This window comes from Trachypithecus francoisi, unplaced genomic scaffold, assembly GCF_009764315.1.
Source record: "Trachypithecus francoisi isolate TF-2019V2 unplaced genomic scaffold, Tfra_2.0 Lachesis_group7, whole genome shotgun sequence".
NCBI lineage: Eukaryota > Metazoa > Chordata > Mammalia > Primates > Cercopithecidae > Trachypithecus > Trachypithecus francoisi.
Window position 1 is genome coordinate 27,571,873 of NW_022681472.1, and position 21,366 is coordinate 27,593,238.

Consider the following 21,366-nt stretch of genomic DNA (forward strand, 5'->3'; position numbering starts at 1 on the left):
ATATTGTTTCTACCAGAAAACTTATTATAAGTTCCAAATAGCCTACCTTAGCAATGAATTTCTGGAACATGCTCCATTTGTAAATTGTATTCTTCATCCTTTAAGCATGTTTGTGTTCTAGGGTGTTTGAGAGACTCTGAGATGTAGTTTACAAACTATGGCCTAATTCTTACCCTTTAGCATTTTTCCAGGGTTTCCTCTATTTGACTGAACTTACTCTTACACCTTGAAAACCAGTAAGATATTTCCCAGTGGTATCCTTATGTCTTCTGCTAACTAATCTGTCTGACAGGCCATCCATTCTAATAAAAATAGCGAATCATAATTATGTTTTCTGTTTTCACTGAGTCTCTCATTACCTTCCTTCTTTTAATCATTAAAGCAGTCAGGTAAAAGTAACGAAGCCTAAACCTGAAAATATAAAGATGAAAACAAACTTTCTTGGTCTTGCAGTTTTACTTGTGGTGTGACGTTAGGCAAGTTATTCAAATTCTTTTGGCACCTCAGTGTACTCAGCTATGAAATAAGAATTCTAGTAGAATTACTTCATAGTGGGTTTGCTTAGATGAGAATTTAATAAACAAACACACATAAAGCTCTTACGAAAATGCCTGGTGAATAAGAACTATTCAATAAAGTCAGAACTAATCATCATCATCAGTTACTGAGAAGAAAAGCAAATGTAATGATTACATTTTGTTTGCCATGAAAGCTTAGAAGGTGCTCATCCTGGTGCAGGTAGAGAGAGTTGGATCTGGGTCCCAGCACCTGTACTGCCAGTCAGGCCCACTGGAGCCAGCCAGTAGCCTTACCTTCATCACCTGGTTGTGCGTGCCCTGCACAGCTAAGTGGAGGGGCGCCATCATGTTGAAGTTTCGGAGGTTTGGGTTTGCTCCTCTGCTGAGAAGAAACTTAACGCTTTCAATTTGGTTTTTTTCTACAGCACAATGCAGAGGGGTATTTCCATAATCATCCATTTCATTCAGCACTAGAAAAAGAAACCAACATGTGGATTAAATTTTGCTTAGACTGTATTCAACACCTCCTGAGTGCCTATCCACTCCAAACTCAGTGCCAAGTGCAACTGACATCAGCTGCATCTTTCCTATAGTAATTAAAAATATAGCTTCAATTCTCATGAAACATTTAATGGGCACCTAATGGGAATATATAGAAGCATGGTACTGACTTTATCAAGTGAGTTAAATTTCTATCGGTAGCATTTATAAGAAAAAGATCCTCCTATTGCTACATGTTTTTATCTATATGAGTTTGGGTATTGTGATAAAATATTGAGATTATGTAAAAGAAAGAACTATATACTGGGGACTCTACGAAGTTCACGTGACCATTATTTCATTCAAGCCTCCAATAGCCTGCAAAGTAACACCATGACAAATGTTCAGAAGGAGGAAGATGCTGAGGTCCAGAGAGGTTAAAAGTCTTGCCAACATCACAGAGCCAGTATGGAGGTATGAAAGTTACCATGCCTCTCTGAACCTCAGCTTTCTTGTATTCAAACTTGGTAAAAAAAAAAAAAAAAATTGAAAAAGCATATATTCATATACCTACACACACACACACACAGGAGGAGAGAGAGAGACAGAGAGAAAGAGAACGAGAGAGAGAGAGAGAGAGAGAGAGAGAGAGAGAGAAAGATCTTGCAATGTTGTAGTGTTACTGGGACAATAGTATTAAATCGTGTCTTTAAAGATCACAGCAGAGTGCCTGGCCTGTAGGAATGGCTCTGAAAATGTTAATAAGAAAAAAAGCACACCACTAACAAACCACAAGACTAGAATTTGAGCTTCAGACCCTGATGCCACAAGTGGTTTCCACGTATTTCTACGCTAGGATATATGGCACTATGTACCCCGTGAGCTCAGCATATAAGTAATATGTCCTTTCATCCTGCAAAGTCCTATAGCTATTCTAAAATAGACATGGCTGACTGCTTTATCAACCTTGTAAATTGGTGGCAGTATATCTTTATGTCCAGGAAAGGAGAAAAAGTATTTGCTCAAAAATATGATTTGGGGACCATCTATGGTACATGGTACTTCGAACCATACAGCCATGTTTTCTGTTTCCCTCCTTTTTAAAATGTGTCTCTCCGCCATTTCCCTTCATTCATCTAAGTGTTTCATTCTAAATAACACACACACACACACACACACACACACACACACACACATCTCTTGACCGTTCCATCTGATTAAGAAGAATCACTCCATTCATCATTCCATTTGGCACCAAACTTAAACAGGGATCTATACTTACAAACTACCATTCAATAATTAACTTGAATTTGGCTTTTACCCTCATCACTTTTCAGAAATCATTTTTATTTTTATAGAGGTCACTGGGGCCTTCTAATGTAGGGGCTTTATCTTGATCTCCTTCATACTTGATCTCTTTGTGGCAAGGGCTCCTTCTAACTCTTCTATCCCAGTAACTTCGCCCACGACATGTGTATTTTCACTGTCTTCATCTTTTTCTGGCTTTTGCTCTGCCATCTGTCTCTTGATGTTGGTATTCTACTTTTAGCTATCTTTGCTAGCAGTTTTGTGATCCCCTAAAGGATTTTCACACATTTCCACTGTCTCAGCGACTTCCTATGCAATCGTGCTCATGTAGGGCAGCCCCTTTCCTTCTGCATTTCTGTTGTGTGCTGGATATTTCCAAGTGGATGTCCCCTGGGCCTTTCAAACTCACTGTGACCAAATCTCACACCTTCGCACTCACTTCCTTTCTGTTTTCTCATATTCCTCCTTTTGGGGGATGATTATATTATTAGCCTAATCTCCTAAATCTAAGAATTTCAAAGTCAGTTCTAACTCCCTGCCCCTTTCTCTTCCCATTTACTCTGCTGTCGAGCACTATTGACTTTACACTCCAATATCTCTCGAACCTCTCCCTGTCTCCTTTTTGTAGCCTCACAACCCTGGTGAACTCTTATCCTCTGTTTACTATCAAAATAACTTTTTAGCTCGGCTTCCACTTCTAATCCATCTTCTACAATATTGACGGAATTATCTTATATAGTGCAGGTCTTATCACGCCACCTCACTGCCTCCATCTCTGTGGCATCCACCTCCCTCATTGCCTTCAGTTGAACTGCTTAAACAAGGCAGAGTGTACAAGGCTGGCACCTGGAAAACATCACTGTAGGAGTATGGTACACCTTCTTGAGGTCAATTTTATTTATGTCTTATGTCAATTTTATTTAATGATGATAATTTAAATGTAAATTCACCTCAATGGAAATAGTATAAAAGAGTAAATAAAATGTACACGCATTCTTACAATTTATCTAAAAATTCAAATAAAGTCTGTGCTTGTTGTGGGGTGTCCTAGATCTCTGCAATATGCTTAGCTATATTTCAGTAGAAGAAGTTGAGGAGTGCTGGTGTATAGGAAAACTCACAATTCTAAGTGAAATATATTGGCTCTTTATAACTGGCACTAATTACCCTTAAAAATCACTTCATTCCATTCTTTCTAGTGAATTGAATGGGATGAATGATTTCCGGAAGATGCATTGTAATATTTTGTTACCTTCCAAAGAGGAATCTCTGGTGATCTTCTCCATTAGCTCAATTTGGCCTTCTGCTGCGGCATAATGCAAGAAGAAGGTATCCATATCATCACATCTTTTTAATTTCTCTTGTTTATTACAGTTTTGTAATCCACATGCACTTCCTTCAAAAACCACCTAGAGGTATTTAAACACCGTTACAACAAACAAGCATATGCAAAATTTATGGCTATAACCATTTTATAGCCTGAAAGAACTTATTATTATCCAAAACTATCTATCCTGCTTATAATGAGGTAAATTTTTTTGAAATACACAAAATGTTTACATACACAAAGAAGGCTTGAGAAAATGCCCCAAGATTGATCAATATATGAAATAAATTTTTTAATCCTGAACTCATTCATATATGCTTAGAAATAAAGGCCTTCTTCTTTGTTGCTAAGGAAACGTAGAAATCTTCCCCAAACAAATGAATCAGATACTTGCTTTAATTCTACCATGGACCATAACTAGTCACATATGCCACATGATAATATATGTGTTCAAACTCTAGTTCGTTATTTTAAGGATAACTAGAGCATTTCTCACTACTGAAGAGAAAAGCTATCAATTAAAATGATGTATTAAAGTATTTAATGTATCTTAATATTGCTAAGAAATGATTTAGGATATGAGGATTTATTCAGTAAATGTCAAATTGGAATAAATAAAACTTAATTTCTTAAATTTTTGAACTTTGGATTTTGCTTCTGTTGTTACAGAACAGTACCTAACAAGTCACTTTTCTACGGTAGTCTCTTAAACTGAGATATGTTACTTTTTAACTTATAAAAAAGAATTCTATATAAGCTACATATGGCTTTAGTGACTACAGGATATGACAATGAGCATCCAACCACTTCCAAATTTACACATATTCAGTAATAAATTTAAAATGGGCTTCTTGCAGAAATAGGGACTTTTTCCATGTCTTATCCTATCAAAGAAAGTGTTGACCTAAATCTATTTGGAAGCATTTTGGTACTTGAATTTGATATGCTCCTTGCATAATAAAGGGATTATGCTGCCCACTCCCTAGTGCCAGAAAGAGCAGTTTAGGATGTCTATTCAGCAATGTGCTGTCAACACAAACCCAATTCCACACTCTTTAGAGGGAGTACTAGGTTCAGATGCTCACAAGGTACTATTGAATTCACAATGACAAAACAGCATCTAAATACTTTACATGAGCATATCAGATGTACTAAATCATCTCAATCAGTACCTGACGTTGTCAGGCTTTGAAGAGATTTTTTAAAGTTCTGAAAGTAAGCCAAGGATGTCATTTAGACAAAATATATATTCATTTAATGTAGTTTCATGTTGTCACAGGGTCACTTCAGATTCCTTTGGAATCTGAACTGTATGATTAGATTCAGAACATAATAGACTAGATCACTTTTAGATAACCTAATTCTAACTAAACCTTTTAAAACAGAGATATCAAATACATCTTTTTTAGGTTGCTTTAATGAAATACATTTAAGTAGCAATGTGGCCAAAAGGTTGGAAACTAAGGTGAGAGATAACAATTGGAAGGTCAAATGCTAAAGTATTCACTATCTTGAAAGAAAACAATTGGAAAAGGCTAAAAGCATCAGTCCAGTGGTTCTTTGTCCACATTTCTCATCTTGTAAGTTTTCTGTGATCCTTCAGTTTTGTTAGTGTTCCTGAGATACTGTGTATGTGCTGGAGAAAACATGTTATACAGTTTTTCTTTTAAATTAGAAAACCACCAAAAATGTTCTAGAGTTCAAAAAACCCTTCACAGTATTATATATGTTTCTTGGTAATGAGTACAACCACACTGAGATTTTTACAAAATGATATGGAACTACCACAGCTAATGAAATAAAATATATAATCTCTCCATCTACAAACTAATGTAGCTTCTAAAAGGCTTAAAAAGCCTAAGTTGCTCTACATAGGCGATAAATCTAAATAAAGACAATTAGAAACATGAAGACAAATAATTTTGAGACTCGCAGCTAAGAAATCCTTCAGCAAATATCTCTAGAAAATATAACCACATGGGTGATTTTAGAAATTTAAAATTTCTTCCTGTACCATATTAATTGTAAAGATACTATTCTAGTGGTTGAAATCTATTCATGACTCAGTTCTCTGGAGTAAGCCAAAAGGCCACAGTTATCATGCTAACATTAAGAAGGACAAAAAATGTCTGTGGTCAAACTGGACATGTCAACAGACTCACCTTGGGAGGCCTGGCTACTTGGTGTGTGTGATTAACTATACATGCCTGACTTACACACACAATTGGCAATAGTGCAAATTCCTGCAACCTGTTTAGACAGCAATTTGTCAATTTCTACCAAAATTAAAGCTGTAAGTACCTCTTGACCCTGCTAGGACTTTAACATACAGACATATCCATAAAAGTACCAAGGGACAGACAGACAGAGAAGCCACAGCTACACTCACAGACATACTCTGTCACATGTGTAATAGCAAAACAAAGCTATTTTGTTATATACAAAACAGCCTAAGTGTCCATCAGTGCAAGACTGGTTAAATAAATCATGACCTATTCACACAGTGGAACATTAAGAAGCTGGTAAAAACATGCGGTAAATCTACAAGTGCCGATTTGAAATGTATTCTAAAATACATTTTGTGAGTAAATCAGAGTGGAAATCTGTGAGTTCATAACTTTGCAAATAAAACAAGATATATTAGCATGTGTGCTTTTGTGTAAGCATTTTTTTTTTTAACCTGGAACATACATAAGAAACTGTTAACATGGTCTGTCGAAACAGATTTGTGATGAGGGTTTGGAGAGACCTTTTTAATGATGTCTCAACCTTTTAAAAGAGCCCCTTTCTCCTGCTGACAATCTGATGAAATCCAGTGGTGGACTCTGAGCACCCAACAGCCTTTATCCCTTAGACTATGCCATCAGGTAGTAGCTAGTGCTGCCTTTAGGTCCGAGAACTGCATAGGTAATATAAGTGCCCATCCTAGAGCCCCAGACCACCCACCCGTCTTCAAAAGGTCACCTCCTCCACAGCGTTTCCTGAAGCCCCCACCCGCTGGAGCAGGAATTTGCCACTCCTGCCTCTGTTTTATTGGGGACATGTTCTGCAACGCTTTATGTGCAGATAATTGGTTTCTCTGTTTCACTCTGTTAGAGCAGAAGGCTTGTCAACCCCCAAAACTCTTAAATAATTATCCAGCGACTACCAGATACAGTCATTCGGCTGTTTGGTTCTAAACAAAATCTACGGAAACGTCCAAATGAAACGGCACACATTTCAACTTGTCCTGATTTTAGGCAGCTGCCCAATCTTGTGCCAGATGATACAGGTACTTTTTGAGTAGGTTTCCCCGGACTACAGTAGCCAGTCCAGGAGCAAGATTTCGGTTGGACAAACAAGCAAAAAAAAAAAAAAAAAAAAAAAAAAATTGATAAAGCAGGAGCTGTGTGGGCGCGTCATTAGTAGGGTCTCCTCTTGGACTGTGAACACATCCCAAAGCTTGCAACCCCCTGGCCACTCCACGCTTTCTCCAAACAAAGTGCCCGCAGGGAAACCTCGAGCCCACCCCCGCCAAGACGTCGGAACCCCTCCCGACCCGCGAGAGCCCAGGGTACCTTAAGCGTTTCCTTGCAATCGTCCGGCACATCCTCATAGACAACGCCCTGGGGCTCCTTCTTTTCTCCAGGGCGCCACATCTTCCTCAGGCTGCGCTTCATTGACCCCACCCCGGACGCCACCTGGTGCAGCTGCTCACCACGCGCGCGGGCACCTGAGGCGAGAGTGCGCTGTCAGCCAGCCAGGCGCTGGGTTCTGCGCGAGCTGGAGCTCTCCAGCGCCGCAGCTCACAGACAGCGAAAAACTCCCTCCGCGGGAGCGCTGGAGAACTTCTGGAAGGAGTTCTCAGTACCGCGCTACTTTTGTAGTGCAGGAAGCAGGCGGGGCGCGGAAAGGAGGTAGAAACCCAGACCTCCTTCGCAAAGAGGGCGGCGGCGCGGCGTCTGCCTTGGACTCGCCCCTGCAGGGACAAAGTGACTCGCCCGTCCCGCTGTCCTGCAGCTGCAGCAGCGCGCTCCCAGAGTCAAGCGTGTCAGGTCGGGGTGGCTGCAGGGAATTTGTTAAAATAAACACACTAAGAGCCCCCTTGCCCTGTCGCCCAACCGTGTATGTGAGTGTGTGTGTGGAGTGGGGGGGAAGCGGTAAAGAGAGAGGAAGAGAGAATAACTGTGTACATTGGAAAGATTTTTAGTTTTCAGGAGTTTTTTCTAACTAAAATCGTATGGACCTGTCTTTCTCGCCACGTGCACCTTCTTCTGGGGGCCTCTTTGATTTGGAAATAAAGCTTTTAACAAAACTTCTCGTTCCAAACATTCGGGAAAATAGCTAAATCCTAGCACTCGTTTGAGGGACTAGATTAAGTCCCTGTGAATATCAGGTCTCGTTTCCTGTGGATAATAATATTGATCCCCCTCACGCTTTGGTATTTAAAGGTGGTTAATAAAAAGGTCAGGTTAAACGTAAGCCACTGCTGACTGGTGCAAGTTTGTTTGTCCCCAGCTTTGTTTGAGAGACTTATATTTATAGGACTGCTCCTCATTAAGTGTCAATTGTGTAGAATAAAAGGCGTTCCCTCTCAATCGAAGAGGCTGGTTCTACTTTTATGTAGAGACAAGGGAGCCTCTGAAACTGTTGGCGGTAAGTTCAAGTTAACAAGGCTAGAAAGCAAGAAACCTTCTTTCTAAGGCTGATTATACCTTGCACAGGACAGAACGTAGCTTTGACAGTCTTTTGCTTTGACAGACTGTGCTTCCTGAAGGTCCTGGATTGTCGTATTCTCCTGCTCATATCCAGCACTTAGCACAAGACCCCCGTGGATCCAGGACCTGGCATAGAGGTGCACTCAGTAACGGTTTGTGGACTGTCTGACCTAGGGGCTATGGTGGGCTGAGCTTAGGGCCAGGCAGAGTGGACATGATGACGTTGAGGAACCATGAAAGGTCCCCCCAAAACTTCCAATGGGTATGGCAAGTTGCTCTAAACTGCTCTTTCTGGAGTGGAATTCCTTGGAAGGATTATATTGAACTTAACCACATCATGAGTCCATGAGTATGACTTGCTGGAGGATACAGGTGTTCGACTTCACCTTTGCACTCTTTTCCCACCAGCATCTGTGTTCAGGGTGTGCAAGACAAGAATCAGTTGCACAGCTTGCTATGATTTGGTTGAAGGAGGTAATGCATTTGGAGAAACCAATAAAGAAAAGAATCCAAGGCTTGGGTAAAAAGAATAACTCATTGAGCCATTGCTGTCTGCCTGACATTTTCCATATACCAGATTAATGTTTTAAAATGGAAATGCCTGATAGGAATATTAAGACTTTATTTTTTATCATTGACAATTTTAATCAATAGCTTTTCTCACAACACTTAGCTGGAAAGGGTCACTAAGGCAAAAAGGGAATAAAGAGGATGTTCAAAGTGATCATTTTGGAAGCTGGGGCAGTGGGCATGTCATGGTAGTAAGCATCAGATACCCTGTTGGCCTGAGAGACAGGGGGCGAGGGGTGTTACGGCGGGGGGGGGGGGGGGGGCGGGGAGGGCAGCTTGGCCCGGTTCAGGGAACTCCAGCAATGGACGATTGAGGGGAATTCTGGGAGAAGGTTGGCTCCAGGCCAACAGCACCCCTCCTTTGTAGTATCCCCTGGGGTCAGCTGCCAGCACAGAATGATGCTTTCTGCATTCTTGCTTCTCTACCCGATTGACATTTCCCAAAGCAGGTATTCTTTTTAATTTGTCTTTTCTGTCTTTAACACTGAAAAATACAGATGGTTAATATTATAAATATGAGTATTTTCCTGCTTTCTGCTTATAAAAGCAAAGAGATTAAAAGATAGTTTAATTTTTAAAAAATATTACGGGGGTCTTGTTCATTTAAGGCATTTTTCAGGCAGTGTCTTCCTAAGACCTCTCAGGAATTCCCATGACTGTTTCTTCTTAATTGTTAAATTATTTCCTACCCATCAAAAATATATTTTTCATAGGCAGGCAGGGCAGCTTCCTCTAATTGCAAGATTAATTGCAAATCTTGGTCTTAAAATGCAAAATGTAGACAGGAACAAGATGGTATCTAGCTAATTACAATCAGGATCTTATTTCATTTGAAGTTTATTGATGAATAGCAATAATGTGCAAGCTTTTTATATCAATTATACTTTTAAAATGATAATTATTAGAGAAAAGAAACCTTGCTAGAAATTTTCTGAAGGGTAATTTTTATTATCAAATTACAATTTGACATCACACAGGACCTTATTCAAGAAAATGAAAAGTAATAATAATAAATAATTTTATTTAAATTATCAGGGAAAATATAGTTATATGCATATATTGTTCAATAACATTTTATGAAAAAATCTAAATTACCAAAATTCTCCTTAACTATTTTGTTCCTTAAATTTAAAAATGTTTTGTTTAGAAATTAATTACAAATATATTTATTTTTAAAGTCACTAATCCAGATATATTATTAATGAAAAGGGGCCCAATATACATACTAAGGAAAATAGCATCTTTTATGGACAAAACCATAAAATGCACCCATGGAAAGTACACAGTGTGATGATTTGTGTAGTAAATGTATACAGTTATACAACTATCTATGTAATCCAGTTTTAGAATATCTCCATCAATTCAAAAAGTTTCCTTAGACCCAGATGCAGTAATTCCCTCCCCCACCTAGACCCCTAAGCAACCTTCAATCTGTCTTTGGAGCATAGTTTCTATAGTTTAGCCTTTTCTAGAAATTTCAGATACATGGAGTCATACACTATGTAATCTTTAGCATCTGGCTTCTTTTGCTTAGTATAATGCACTTGAGATTAACCCACATTGTACTATGTATCAGTAGTTTCTTCCTTTTTATTGCTCAATAGTATTCCATTGTATGGATATACCATATTTTCTTTACCCATTTACCAGTTGGTAGACATTTGAATTATTTCCAGTTTGGGTCTATTATAAATAATGCTGCTATGAACATTTTCATACAAATCTGTGGACATACAATTTTATTTCTCTTGTTTAAATAGATATCTATAGTGGACTTGCTGAGTAATGTGACAAGTATGTGTTTAGCTTTGTATGAAACTGCCAAATTGCCTTCCAAAGTGGATGTACCATTTTATATGGCCTCCAGCAGTGTATGAGGATTCTACTTACTCCATAGCCTCACAAAACTTAGTATTGTGAATCTTTTTTATTATGGTCATTCTAGTGGTATATACCATTGAGTCTTTAATTTAGCGTTTCCCTAATGGCTAATGATATTGTCCATATTATCATGTCTTATTAGTCATTCATATATTTTCTTGAGGAAACGTTTATTAAATTCTTTTGCCTCTTTTTAAATTGGGTTGTCTTCTTAATATTAAGTTGTAAGAGTTCTTTATTCTAAATATAACTCTTTAATCAGGTAAATAATTTGCAAAGTTTTTTTCAGAATCTGTTATTTCTCTTTATTTTCTTAATAGTGCCCTTTGAAAACAAAACTTAATTTTAATAAAAGTGTAATTTGTTAATTTCCTGTATTGTGTTTTGGGTGCCTTATATAGAAACTTTTGCCAGTATAAAATTAAAAAGCTTCCCTGCAGTATTTTCTTCTACAAGTGTTAGCTCTTAACTAGATCAATTTTGAGTTAATTTTTGTTCAGGGTGTGGGATAGAGGTCTAAGTTAATTTTTATTGCATATAGATATACAACTGTTACTAGTTGTTAAAAAACTATACATCCCTCATAGAATTGCCTTCGAACAATTGTCAAAAATCAGTTTACTACAAATGTAAGAGTTTGTTTCTAGACCCCTATCTTCCATTGATTAATATCTCTATATTTAAGCCAATACCACATGGTCTTGACTTATATATTCAGGTTAATAATCTCTTGTCAGATGGGTAGTATGATGGTTAATGTTAGGTGTCAGCTTGATTAGATGGAAGGATGCCTCGATGACTGATGAAGCATTGTTTCTGGGTATGCCTGTTGCATTTAGTCTATAGATAGATTTGGTGAGAAGGGCCATTTAAAAAATATTGAGTCTTCTGATCCATAAACATGGTGTATTTTCAATTTACATGGCTCTGTCTTGATTCTCTCAGCAGTGCTTTGTAGTTCTCCATGTACAGTTCGTACATACTTTTGGTTAAATGTATTCCTAAGGATTTTATTAGTTTTAAGCTGTTTTAAATGAAATGATTTTCTTAATTTTACCATCAGATGATTTGTTGTTTACAGAAATACAATTGAATTTTCATACTGATCTGTTTTCTACAGTATTAGTAACTTTGCTTATTAATTCTACTAGATTTTTAAGGGACTTTTTAGAATCTTAAACATATAAGACAATGCTAATAAAGACAGTTTGCTTCTTCCTTTTGCAAATGTATGCCTTTAATTTTTTTCCACCTCAATCACTGATTAGAAGCTCTGGGACACTGTTGAATAGAAGAGGAGAGAGTGGATATCCTTAGCTTTTTCCCAATCTTAGGGAGAAAACAATATCTTTCAACATTAAATATTACATTAAAGTAGGATTTTCATAGATGCCTACTATCAGGTTGAGGAAAATATTTTTATTCTTTGTTTTTATCAAGAGTAGGTGTTGAATTTTGTCTGATGCTGTCTCTACAACTATTGAGATGATCACGTGTTTGTCTCACTTATTTTGTATTAATAGATATTCTAATATTAAACCAACTTTTTCATATGTTACTGGATTCAGGTTGCTAATATTTTGTCAAAGATTTCTGTGTTTAGGATCAAGAAGAATATTTATCTGTAGTTGCCTTTTTTTGTGATATCTTTGTATAGCTTTGCTATCAGTAGTATAACAGTGGCCTCCCTGAATAAGTTTTAAAATGTTGTCTTCTATTTTCTGAAGTAGTTTGTATAATATTGGTATTATTTTTTTTTAAAGGTTTAATAGAATTCACCATTGCAGGCCTTTGGGAAGATACTTAATTACTGATTCAATTTTTATATTTTATAGAGCTATTTTGATTTAATATTTTTGCTTGAGTAAATTTAGGTAATTTGTTGAGAAGTTTGTCCATTTAATCTAAGTTGCCTATGTATTTGTTGGCACAGAGTTGTTCATAGAATTCCTTTACAATCAATTTAGTCAATCAGTTTCTTGTAGGGTATGTAATAATGCCACTTCTTTCATTCTTGTTTTTTGTCATTTATGTAATCTCTCTTTCATAGCTAATAGTTTATCAGTTTCGTTGACTGGTTTTCAAAGAACCAACTTTTGATTGTATTGATTTTCTCTATTGTTTCTCTACTTTTGGTTTCATTTTTTTCTCTCTTTAACTTTTCTTTCTAATTATTTGGGTTCAATTTGCTCTTCTTCCTTTACCTTTTTGAGGTAGAACATTCAGTTGCTTATTTGGATCTTTCTTCTTACAAAATACTTGCTCAACTTTGCAATAGCTGCATCTCATAAATTTTGATTTGACATGTTTTCAGTTCTGGTTTCTTCTTTGGCTCACAGATTACTTTTGGAACTGTGTTGCTTAATTTTCAAGTATGTGGGATTTTCCCAAATTTATTTCTGTTGTGGATATTCAATTCACTCCAATTATGATCAGAGAACATACTTTGTATTGTTTCAATCCATGTGAATTCAAATGCAGAATTGTTGAAACATTTTATGCCTAGCATATGGACTATCTTGTAGACTGTTCTACATACACTTGAAAATAATGTATATTCTGCTATCATTTGGTAAAGTTTCTGAGCAGGTATATTTGAGTGATAGTGTTGCTCAAGTTTTCTATATTCTTAGTGATTTTCTATTTATTATGTTATCAGTTACTGAGAGTATTAAAATATCAAATTATAATTGTTAAATTGTCTATTTCTTCTCACAATTCTGTCAGGATTTATTCTCTATTGAGAGAGTGTCTCTGTTCTTAGATGTATGCATACTTATAATTATTGTCTTCCCACTTTTTATCATTATGAAATTTCCTTTATGGTCTTTAGTAATATTTCTTATTTTAAAGTCTATTTTATATGATATTGTCATGCCAGGTCACTTATGCTTACCATTCACATGGCAGATCTTTTTCCATCCTGTTAATTTTAATCTATTTGTTTTTAAACTATTTCTTATAAATAGCATGTAGTTGAATCTTTCTCTTTTATACAGGTTGACAGTCTCTCCCTTTTAATTACAATATTTACTCATTATATCATTGACATTTAATATGATTATTGATATTTTAATATTTGTTTGTATCACGTCTTTTTCTTTCACTCTTTTTTTCTCTACTGCCTTCTTTTGTGTCCAACAATGGTCTTAACATGTCATTTTAATTCATTGGTAGATTGTTTAGATGTTTTCAAGTTATTTTCATAGTATAGTGATTACAATGTTCATCTTTAACTTATTACAGTCTACTTTAGGTTAATACTTGTTTAATTCAGTAAACTATGGCAATATTGCTCCAATGTATCACAATTTCCTCTCCCATTTTATGTTATTGTCATATGTAATACATTTGTACATCTATGCATGGTATATACTCTAAAATGATGTGTTATAATTCTTATTTTAAACAATTTCACATTTTTAAAAGAAATTAAAAGAAGAAAAGAGGATACACATACACACACAGACTTTTATATTTGCCTACTTATTTACCATAGCTAGTGGTCTTCATTTATTCTTATAGATTTGAGTTACTGTCTGCTATTATTTTCTTTCAATATGAAGGATTTCTTTTAGAATATCTAATAAGGCAAGTCTGCTTGGAAAATAAAATAAGGAATACTTTTTGCCGGATATAGAAGTTTTGTTTGATAGGCATTTCTTTCCTCACTTTGAGTGTTATTACACTGCCTTCTGGCCTCCATTGTTTTCAGTGAGAAGTCAACAAATTATCTTATTTTTTTTCAATGAGATAAGTAATTTTTCTCTTTCTGATTTCAAGATTTTTCTGTCTTTCAGCAACTTGACTATAAGGTATCCGTGTGTTGACATCTTTGTGTTTAACTCTCTTAGTGTTCATGAACCTTCTTGACTTTGTAGATTAATACTTTTTTTTCAAATTTGAACAGTTTTCAGTCATAATTTCTTCAAATAATTTTTCTTCTCTGTCTCTTACTCTTTTCTTTTTGGGACTTCCATTATGTGTATGCTGGTAAACTTAATGTTGTCCATGTTTCCGTTCAATATTTTTAATCTTTTTTATCTCTGCTTTAGATTAATTTTTATTGATCTGTCTTCAGTTTTACTACTTCTTCGTTGTTCCCAAATCTGCTATTGAGCCTACTAGTAAATTTTTCATTTATATTGTTGTCTTTTCAACTCTAGAATGCCCATTTGGTTCTTTTTGTTTTTAGTTTCTATTTATTAAAATTCCCTATTGTTTTATCATTGTCAACGTATTTTCCTTTAATTCTTTGAAAATGTTTTCTTTATCATTCAACATCTTTATATTAGCTGATTTGAAATACTTAACTGCTAAATCTAATATCTATGCCCAAACAGAATTAGTTTCTGTTTGTTGCTTTTTCCTCTTTCTGAGTATGCGCTACACTGACTTGTTTCTTTGCTTGTCTTATAACATTTTGGTTTATAACTGGACATTTTAGATGAATATTATAGCAACTCTAGGTTTTAATTAATTTTTTAAAATTTTTTCTGTAACTTTCTCAGACTTAAACTGTAGAATCTGTTTCTCACATGGTTTGTAGCTACTGCTGTTCTGTTCAGATATTTTAAATTTAAATTTTAGTTTTTATCCTGAATTATTGGAGTCATTATCTACATGAATGTGTATTTCTTAAGTAAAATAATCGCTTTTTTATTGTTATTTAGTGAGTTGAAAGCTGGGTACTAGTTAGAAGAGCTGAACATATAGTCACAGAGATGAAAGTTGACAAATTTCTGTAGATGAATGTATCTGCTTCTTATTCTTACAGTCATTTTAAAATGTATTTCAATCTGGAATTTCATTAGGCTACAGAACTGTTTAGGTTATAATCTATTTTAGTTTTAGAAGCACTCACCTATGATACCATTAAAATATGATGTATTTTAGGGATCAGCATTTGACTGTATTTTTTATTTTTGTATAGTTATTGTCTACTTAGATTTTTCTGTCTTCTTGAGTCAAATTTATCAGTTTTTAGTTTCCTTGAAAATAATCCATTTCATGAACATTTTAAAAAATTAATTAGGATTCGTAGTATCCTCATAAATTTCTAAATCTTCCCTATATCTGTGGTTCCCACTATCTTGCTTCTAATGTTCATTTGTAATTTGTAAGTTTTTTTTATTATTTCTTAGATATTTGATTTTTTAAAGAAATAGCTTTTGGTTTTAGCAATCATATTTTCTATTTTTTGTTTCTTATGAAATATTTTCTGCTTTTATCCTTTCAATTTAGCTTATTTTACATGTGAAATTATTTCAGAATTGATTTTGAAGTTTTTCTAAAAAATTATCTTAGTTTTTGTCTGTTTTAAATTATTTTATACATACACTTACAGTGATTTTTTTTTTTTTTTGAGACAGTTTAGCTCTGTCACCCAGACTGGAGTGCAGTGGCACGATCTTGGCTCACTGCAACCTCTGCCTCCCTGGTTCAAGCAATTCTCCTGCCTCAGCCTTCTGTGTAGCTGGGATTACAGGCACCTGCCACCACACCCAGCTAATTTTTGTATTTTTAGGAGAGACAAGGTTTCACTGTGTTGGCCAGGCTGGTCTCAAACTCCCAACCTCGTGATCTGCCTGCCTCAGCCTCCCAAAGTGCTGGGATTACAAGCATGACCACCGTGCTCGGCCAGTGATACAATTTATTTGAGACTCACTTTTGTTGTCTCATCAGTGTTGAAAAGGCATGGTTTTAAAAGTTATGTCTTACTAACTCTAACAGTTGAATTCTAATTTCCTTTTCAATGCAAACATTGAAAACGATGTTTTAAATTTTCAATGGCTAGGGACTTTTTTAAACTAACTTTTTCTTGTTAGTTTGTTGTTTTATTGATAGTACTCAGTTATCTTATATTGCCTACACTTTTAAAAAATTTGTTGAGATTATATTGTCCAATATATGGCTGAAGTTCCATTTAAGTAGTATTTTTAATATGACATTTTATACAGATTCATTAGCTTAATGTTATCAATTGTTCTTCAAGTCTTCTACCTCATTATTTTTCATTTACTGGATATGCAAACATCTATGGTAAGGGATTCCACCACAGCTGTGTAATTGACAGTTTAGTCATGTATATGATCAGTTACTTAATTATATACTTATAAACTATGTTTTTAGTACAGAAATGTTCATACCAATGGTGGTAAATTTATACCTTGATGAATTATAATCTAATCAATATGAAATATATATATTCATCTTCTTTAATTTTTTATACTTGAATTTCATTTATACTAGATATTAATACTGCCATACCATCTTTATCTTTGTTACTATTTTTCTAACTTTTTTTTTATTTTCAACGTTTATCTGTACTTTTTTTTCACTTTATATGTGTTGCATGCAAGCAGCTTAGAGTTGGTTTTATTTTGTTTTTAACCCAATCTTCTTTTTAATTGGGAAGTTTATTTATATTTATTGTGATCATGGATACATTTGCATTTGTTCTTTTTATATAACTTTTAAATTTTTTCCTGTTTTCTTTTTTATTTTAATTCCTCTTCCTGGTTAGGTTTACCTTGTGCGTTTTCCTTTAACCTTTACTGATTTGGGGAATGCACATTCTACTTTTTCTTTTCCTTTTTTTTCTTTTTTTTGAGATGGAGTCTTCTCTGTCGCTCAGGCTGGAATACAATGGCTTGATCTCGGCTCATTGTAACCTCCGCCTCCTGGGTTCAAGCAATTATCCTGCCTCAGCTTCCTGAGTAGCTGGATTGCAGGCATCCGCCACCATGCCTGGCTAATTTTTTTGTATTTTTTGTAGAGATGGGATTTCACCATGTCAGCCAGCATGGTCTCGATTTCCTGACCTCATGATCCATCCGCCTCAGCCTCCCAAAGTGCTGGGATTACAGGCGTGAGCCACCACTCCAGGCCCTTGCACATTCTACTTTTTCTTATGATTTTCCTTAATTTTAACAATCACACTTAAGCTTAAGATTTTTGTCAAACTCAAGAGTTAATGATTATCTATATCTTCCTCATTTAAAATATAATAAGCTTAGGTCTTCCTTGATCACTTCTCCCATCCATATTTATACATTGTTTTTTTTTTTTTTTTTTTGAGACGGAGTCTGGCTGTGTCGCCCAGGCTGGAGTGCAGTGGCGCGATCTCGGCTCACTGCAAGCTCCGTCTCCCGGGCTCACGCCATTCTCCCGCCTCAGCCTCCGAGTAGCTGGGACTACAGGCGCCCGCCACCACGCCCGGCTAGTTTTTTTGTGTTTTTAGTAGAGACGGGATTTCACCATGTTAGCCAGGATGGTCTTGATCTCCTGACCTCGTGATCCACCCGCCTGGGCATCCTAAAGTGCTGGGATTACAGGCTTTGTAATTTTTTATAATTCTTTGTCTTGCATTCATATTAGTTTTTCCGTATTCTATACACACATAATTCTTCCAGAGGTGGTGTGTTGGTACTAAAATTTCTAAGTTTTTGCATGTCCTTAACTGTAATGAAGCTGTCCTTATTTTGGCCTCCTATTGAATAATTGTTTAAATAAATACAAAATTCTTTCAAAGTCGTTTTCTCTCAGAAATTGGAAGATTTTGATGTTACTTTTTAATATCAATTTTGCAGATAAAGTGTCATATCAATCTGTTTCTAATTCATTTCTTTGTAAGTTATTTAATTTTCTCTCTAAAATCTTTTAGAATTTTTATCTTCTTGGTGTTCTGAAATATCACCAGTATGCAACTCAATAAAGATCTTCTATTGTTTACCTTGTTCAGTACTGTAAAATAATTATCTGGAAATATCATTTCAATCTAGTAATTATGTTTCTTTGGCTTTGGGAAATTTTATTCCATTATATTAGTATTATTATTTATTTCTGCATATCTCAGGCATCTTTTCATGGCAAGTGGTAGGAAAACACAACTAAAATGACTTAACGAAAAGATAAATTAATTGATCCCTGTACTAAAATAGCCTATGTTGGTACTTATTTAAGACACAACTTTATCCAGAGTCTCACTCTCATTAAAGCTGATTTTCTCTTTCTTTTAATTTTTTTTATAGGAAGAAATTTTACGACATGTTTGAAGACTCACCTCTCTATCTATGGCAGTCTCAGGCTGAAATCTGCCAAGTTTATGTCCAGTGGTATGATCACTGAATTTTCTACCAGCTCTATAAAATTCTATGTATATTACTGGCTGTAATTGGGTTATGAATTCAATTTCTTAGCTAGTCACCATAGCCAGAAAAACAATAATCTGATTATCCAGACCTAAGATTCATACCCTGTGTTGAAGTCAGGCATGGAGCCAGCTTTACCCAAATTGAATTTGAGTAAACTCAAAATGGATTGAGAATGGTACAAGAATAGTTTCCATTGCCCTGAGAGAAACTGAAGTATGCCATTGGCAAAAAAAGGAGGAACTGATGTTGAGTGTCTATTTCTAGCTGAACATACAGATGCTCCTATACTTTCCATTTTCTCTGTTTGAGTTTTCTGAGTGCATATTAAAATTTCTTAACCCATTTCCCTTGCATCTTAAGCTTATCATTAACACTTTTTTCTTTGTCTTTTTATATTGTATTATGGGAATATTCTTTGAGTTGATCTTTCAGCCCACTGTTATGTCTTTCAGTTATATGGATCTATCAAGTATATGTGTGTGTGTGTGTGTGTATATATATATATATATATATATATTTCATGAAGAAAGCTTTATTTCAAAGTCTCTAATTGAGTCTCTGTCAATGTAACATATTCTCACATTTTAAATTATATTTTATTCTAAAGCCCTGCTTTGCTTGTCCTGTCAACCTCATTTTCTCATTATAATAATGTTAGTTCCTTCTAATGTTCAATAATCTCTGCTCATTTTTGTGTTTTAGTATTTCTGTCCACTTGCCTCCTCTAGTCACTAAGATCAGTCTCTTATGACAGAGGTTGGCCGGGCCACTAGGAGGACAGTACTGTGTGCTTCAGCTCCCATTCTGGGAACAGGAGCTCCTTGTCCTCCCTGGAGCATTGCTCTGCCTCAGGGCCCACTTGCCCACACTCTGCTTTAGCCTGTGGGCAGACACTTTTGCTGCCTGTTGCTTAGTACAGATCAGAGAGTGGAGTGGTGCCTGCTAGCCTAGCTCTCACCTTCGTTTCTCAATTAATAACTTGTCTGATGAATGCTTGAAGCTGTCTTTGTATCTTGTGGCAACTGACTTTGTGTTCAGGGCTCCTCCTTCACTCTTCCCATCACAGCATTCTTTTGCTTATGTTTAGTTATGTTTTGCTTCACTTTAACAACTTTGTGTATTCAATCCTGTCTATTGTCTATCTTTCTAGAATCCTGTAACATTTCTATTCTGTTGGTGGCTTTCTTTTTTTCCATGCTGTTTTGGATTTACTTTTTCTTTGAATTTTTTTTTTTTTTTTTTTTTTTTTTTTTGCTGTTTTATAGGATTTCAGATGGGAAGGAAGGTAGATATGTGTGTATAGACAACAATCTCAATCCAAGTGCTTTCTTTTAGTTTCTGTGTAATTAAAAATTCTATTCTGTTTCTTCCAAATCATATGGAAAGGAGAAAACAACTTTATGCCTGTCTTGAAATATGGGAATGACAGAAAAGTATTGAGTCAGGGAGGAAGGAAGGAACTAATGTTCATTGAGAGTCTACTGCTCATCAAGCCATGTCTTTAGTTTGCTGACAACTGAGTTCCAGATGGAAAATTTTGTTTAATATGGATAAGTAATGAGATAAATTACAAACCTCCACCCACACACCACTTTGACATCTATGAAATGCTCTTTTCTACTGGTAATCAGAGAAACTTAACATACTTTGTTACAAAGAAACCTAAGCATATCTTGCTCTTTCTACTCCCCAGAAGACAAACTGATTTACACAGGTTATCCAAAGCCGCACCATTCCCAGGGCTCTTGGCAACCATGGTCTAGAGTAACTATTACAGCAATCAATAAAAAGCCAAATCTGATAAGATTATTTAAAATGTGATATATAAAAAAGCTAATTAAGTTGGCTTCCAGACAAGGGAAATCTTACTAAGAGTCATTTGTTTTACAGCAAATCGTATTTCAAATTTTAGAATAAAATAAGATATATACATAATCTTATTTGTATTAAGTTCTTGTGAGTGTGCACATATTTTATTAACTTAATCAGATGATGAACTTAATCTTTCTGCTGTGAATTTTTAATTCTAACTATTTAACCTGAAGCAGTTGCCAAAATTTGAAATACGTTTCCATGATATCTGCCAGTGAATGAGAGATGCAGTAGATTTCTTCAAGTACAAGTAATACTTTATAAGATTTGGAAGTACATTTTAAGGTACTTATTAATTATAAAAATCTTCTATGATGCAACTCTGTGCACTTAATTTATATCCAGATCATTTCACACCAGAACCCACACCAGTAAGACCACAAAAAGAAGCTCTTGTCTCATGAAGAATCTTTGCTATTTATTTTAATAATTTTATCATATGTGGAACTTTTAGAATACTGAACTAATTTATTATATAAAAATATTTCATTGTATTTATCTTAAGTAGCTAACACAATGTCTTTAGTTCAAAGTTTGTCTTCAGTCTATAAAGACAT

At 35.3% G+C, this 21,366-nt stretch overlaps 1 protein-coding gene and 1 long non-coding RNA gene across 3 annotated transcripts in view; one reads left to right on the forward strand and one right to left on the reverse strand.

Moving 5' to 3' along the window:
- TRPA1 (transient receptor potential cation channel subfamily A member 1) overlaps positions 1-7,500 on the reverse strand; it is a 65,830-nt gene extending 58,330 nt beyond the window's left edge. The window contains exons 1-3 of the mRNA XM_033202294.1: positions 7,191-7,500; positions 3,559-3,715; positions 813-988 (exon numbers count right to left, since the gene is read on the reverse strand). Coding sequence (XP_033058185.1) covers positions 813-988; positions 3,559-3,715; positions 7,191-7,292 — 435 coding nt within the window. The 5' untranslated portion in view covers positions 7,293-7,500. The remainder of the gene's footprint in view (positions 1-812; positions 989-3,558; positions 3,716-7,190) is intronic.
- LOC117078805 overlaps positions 1-21,366 on the forward strand; it is a 279,082-nt gene that overhangs the window by 239,886 nt on the left and 17,830 nt on the right. For both annotated transcript variants that reach the window (XR_004435166.1, XR_004435165.1), the window contains exon 3: positions 18,815-18,898. This is a non-coding gene — a long non-coding RNA (uncharacterized LOC117078805). The remainder of the gene's footprint in view (positions 1-18,814; positions 18,899-21,366) is intronic.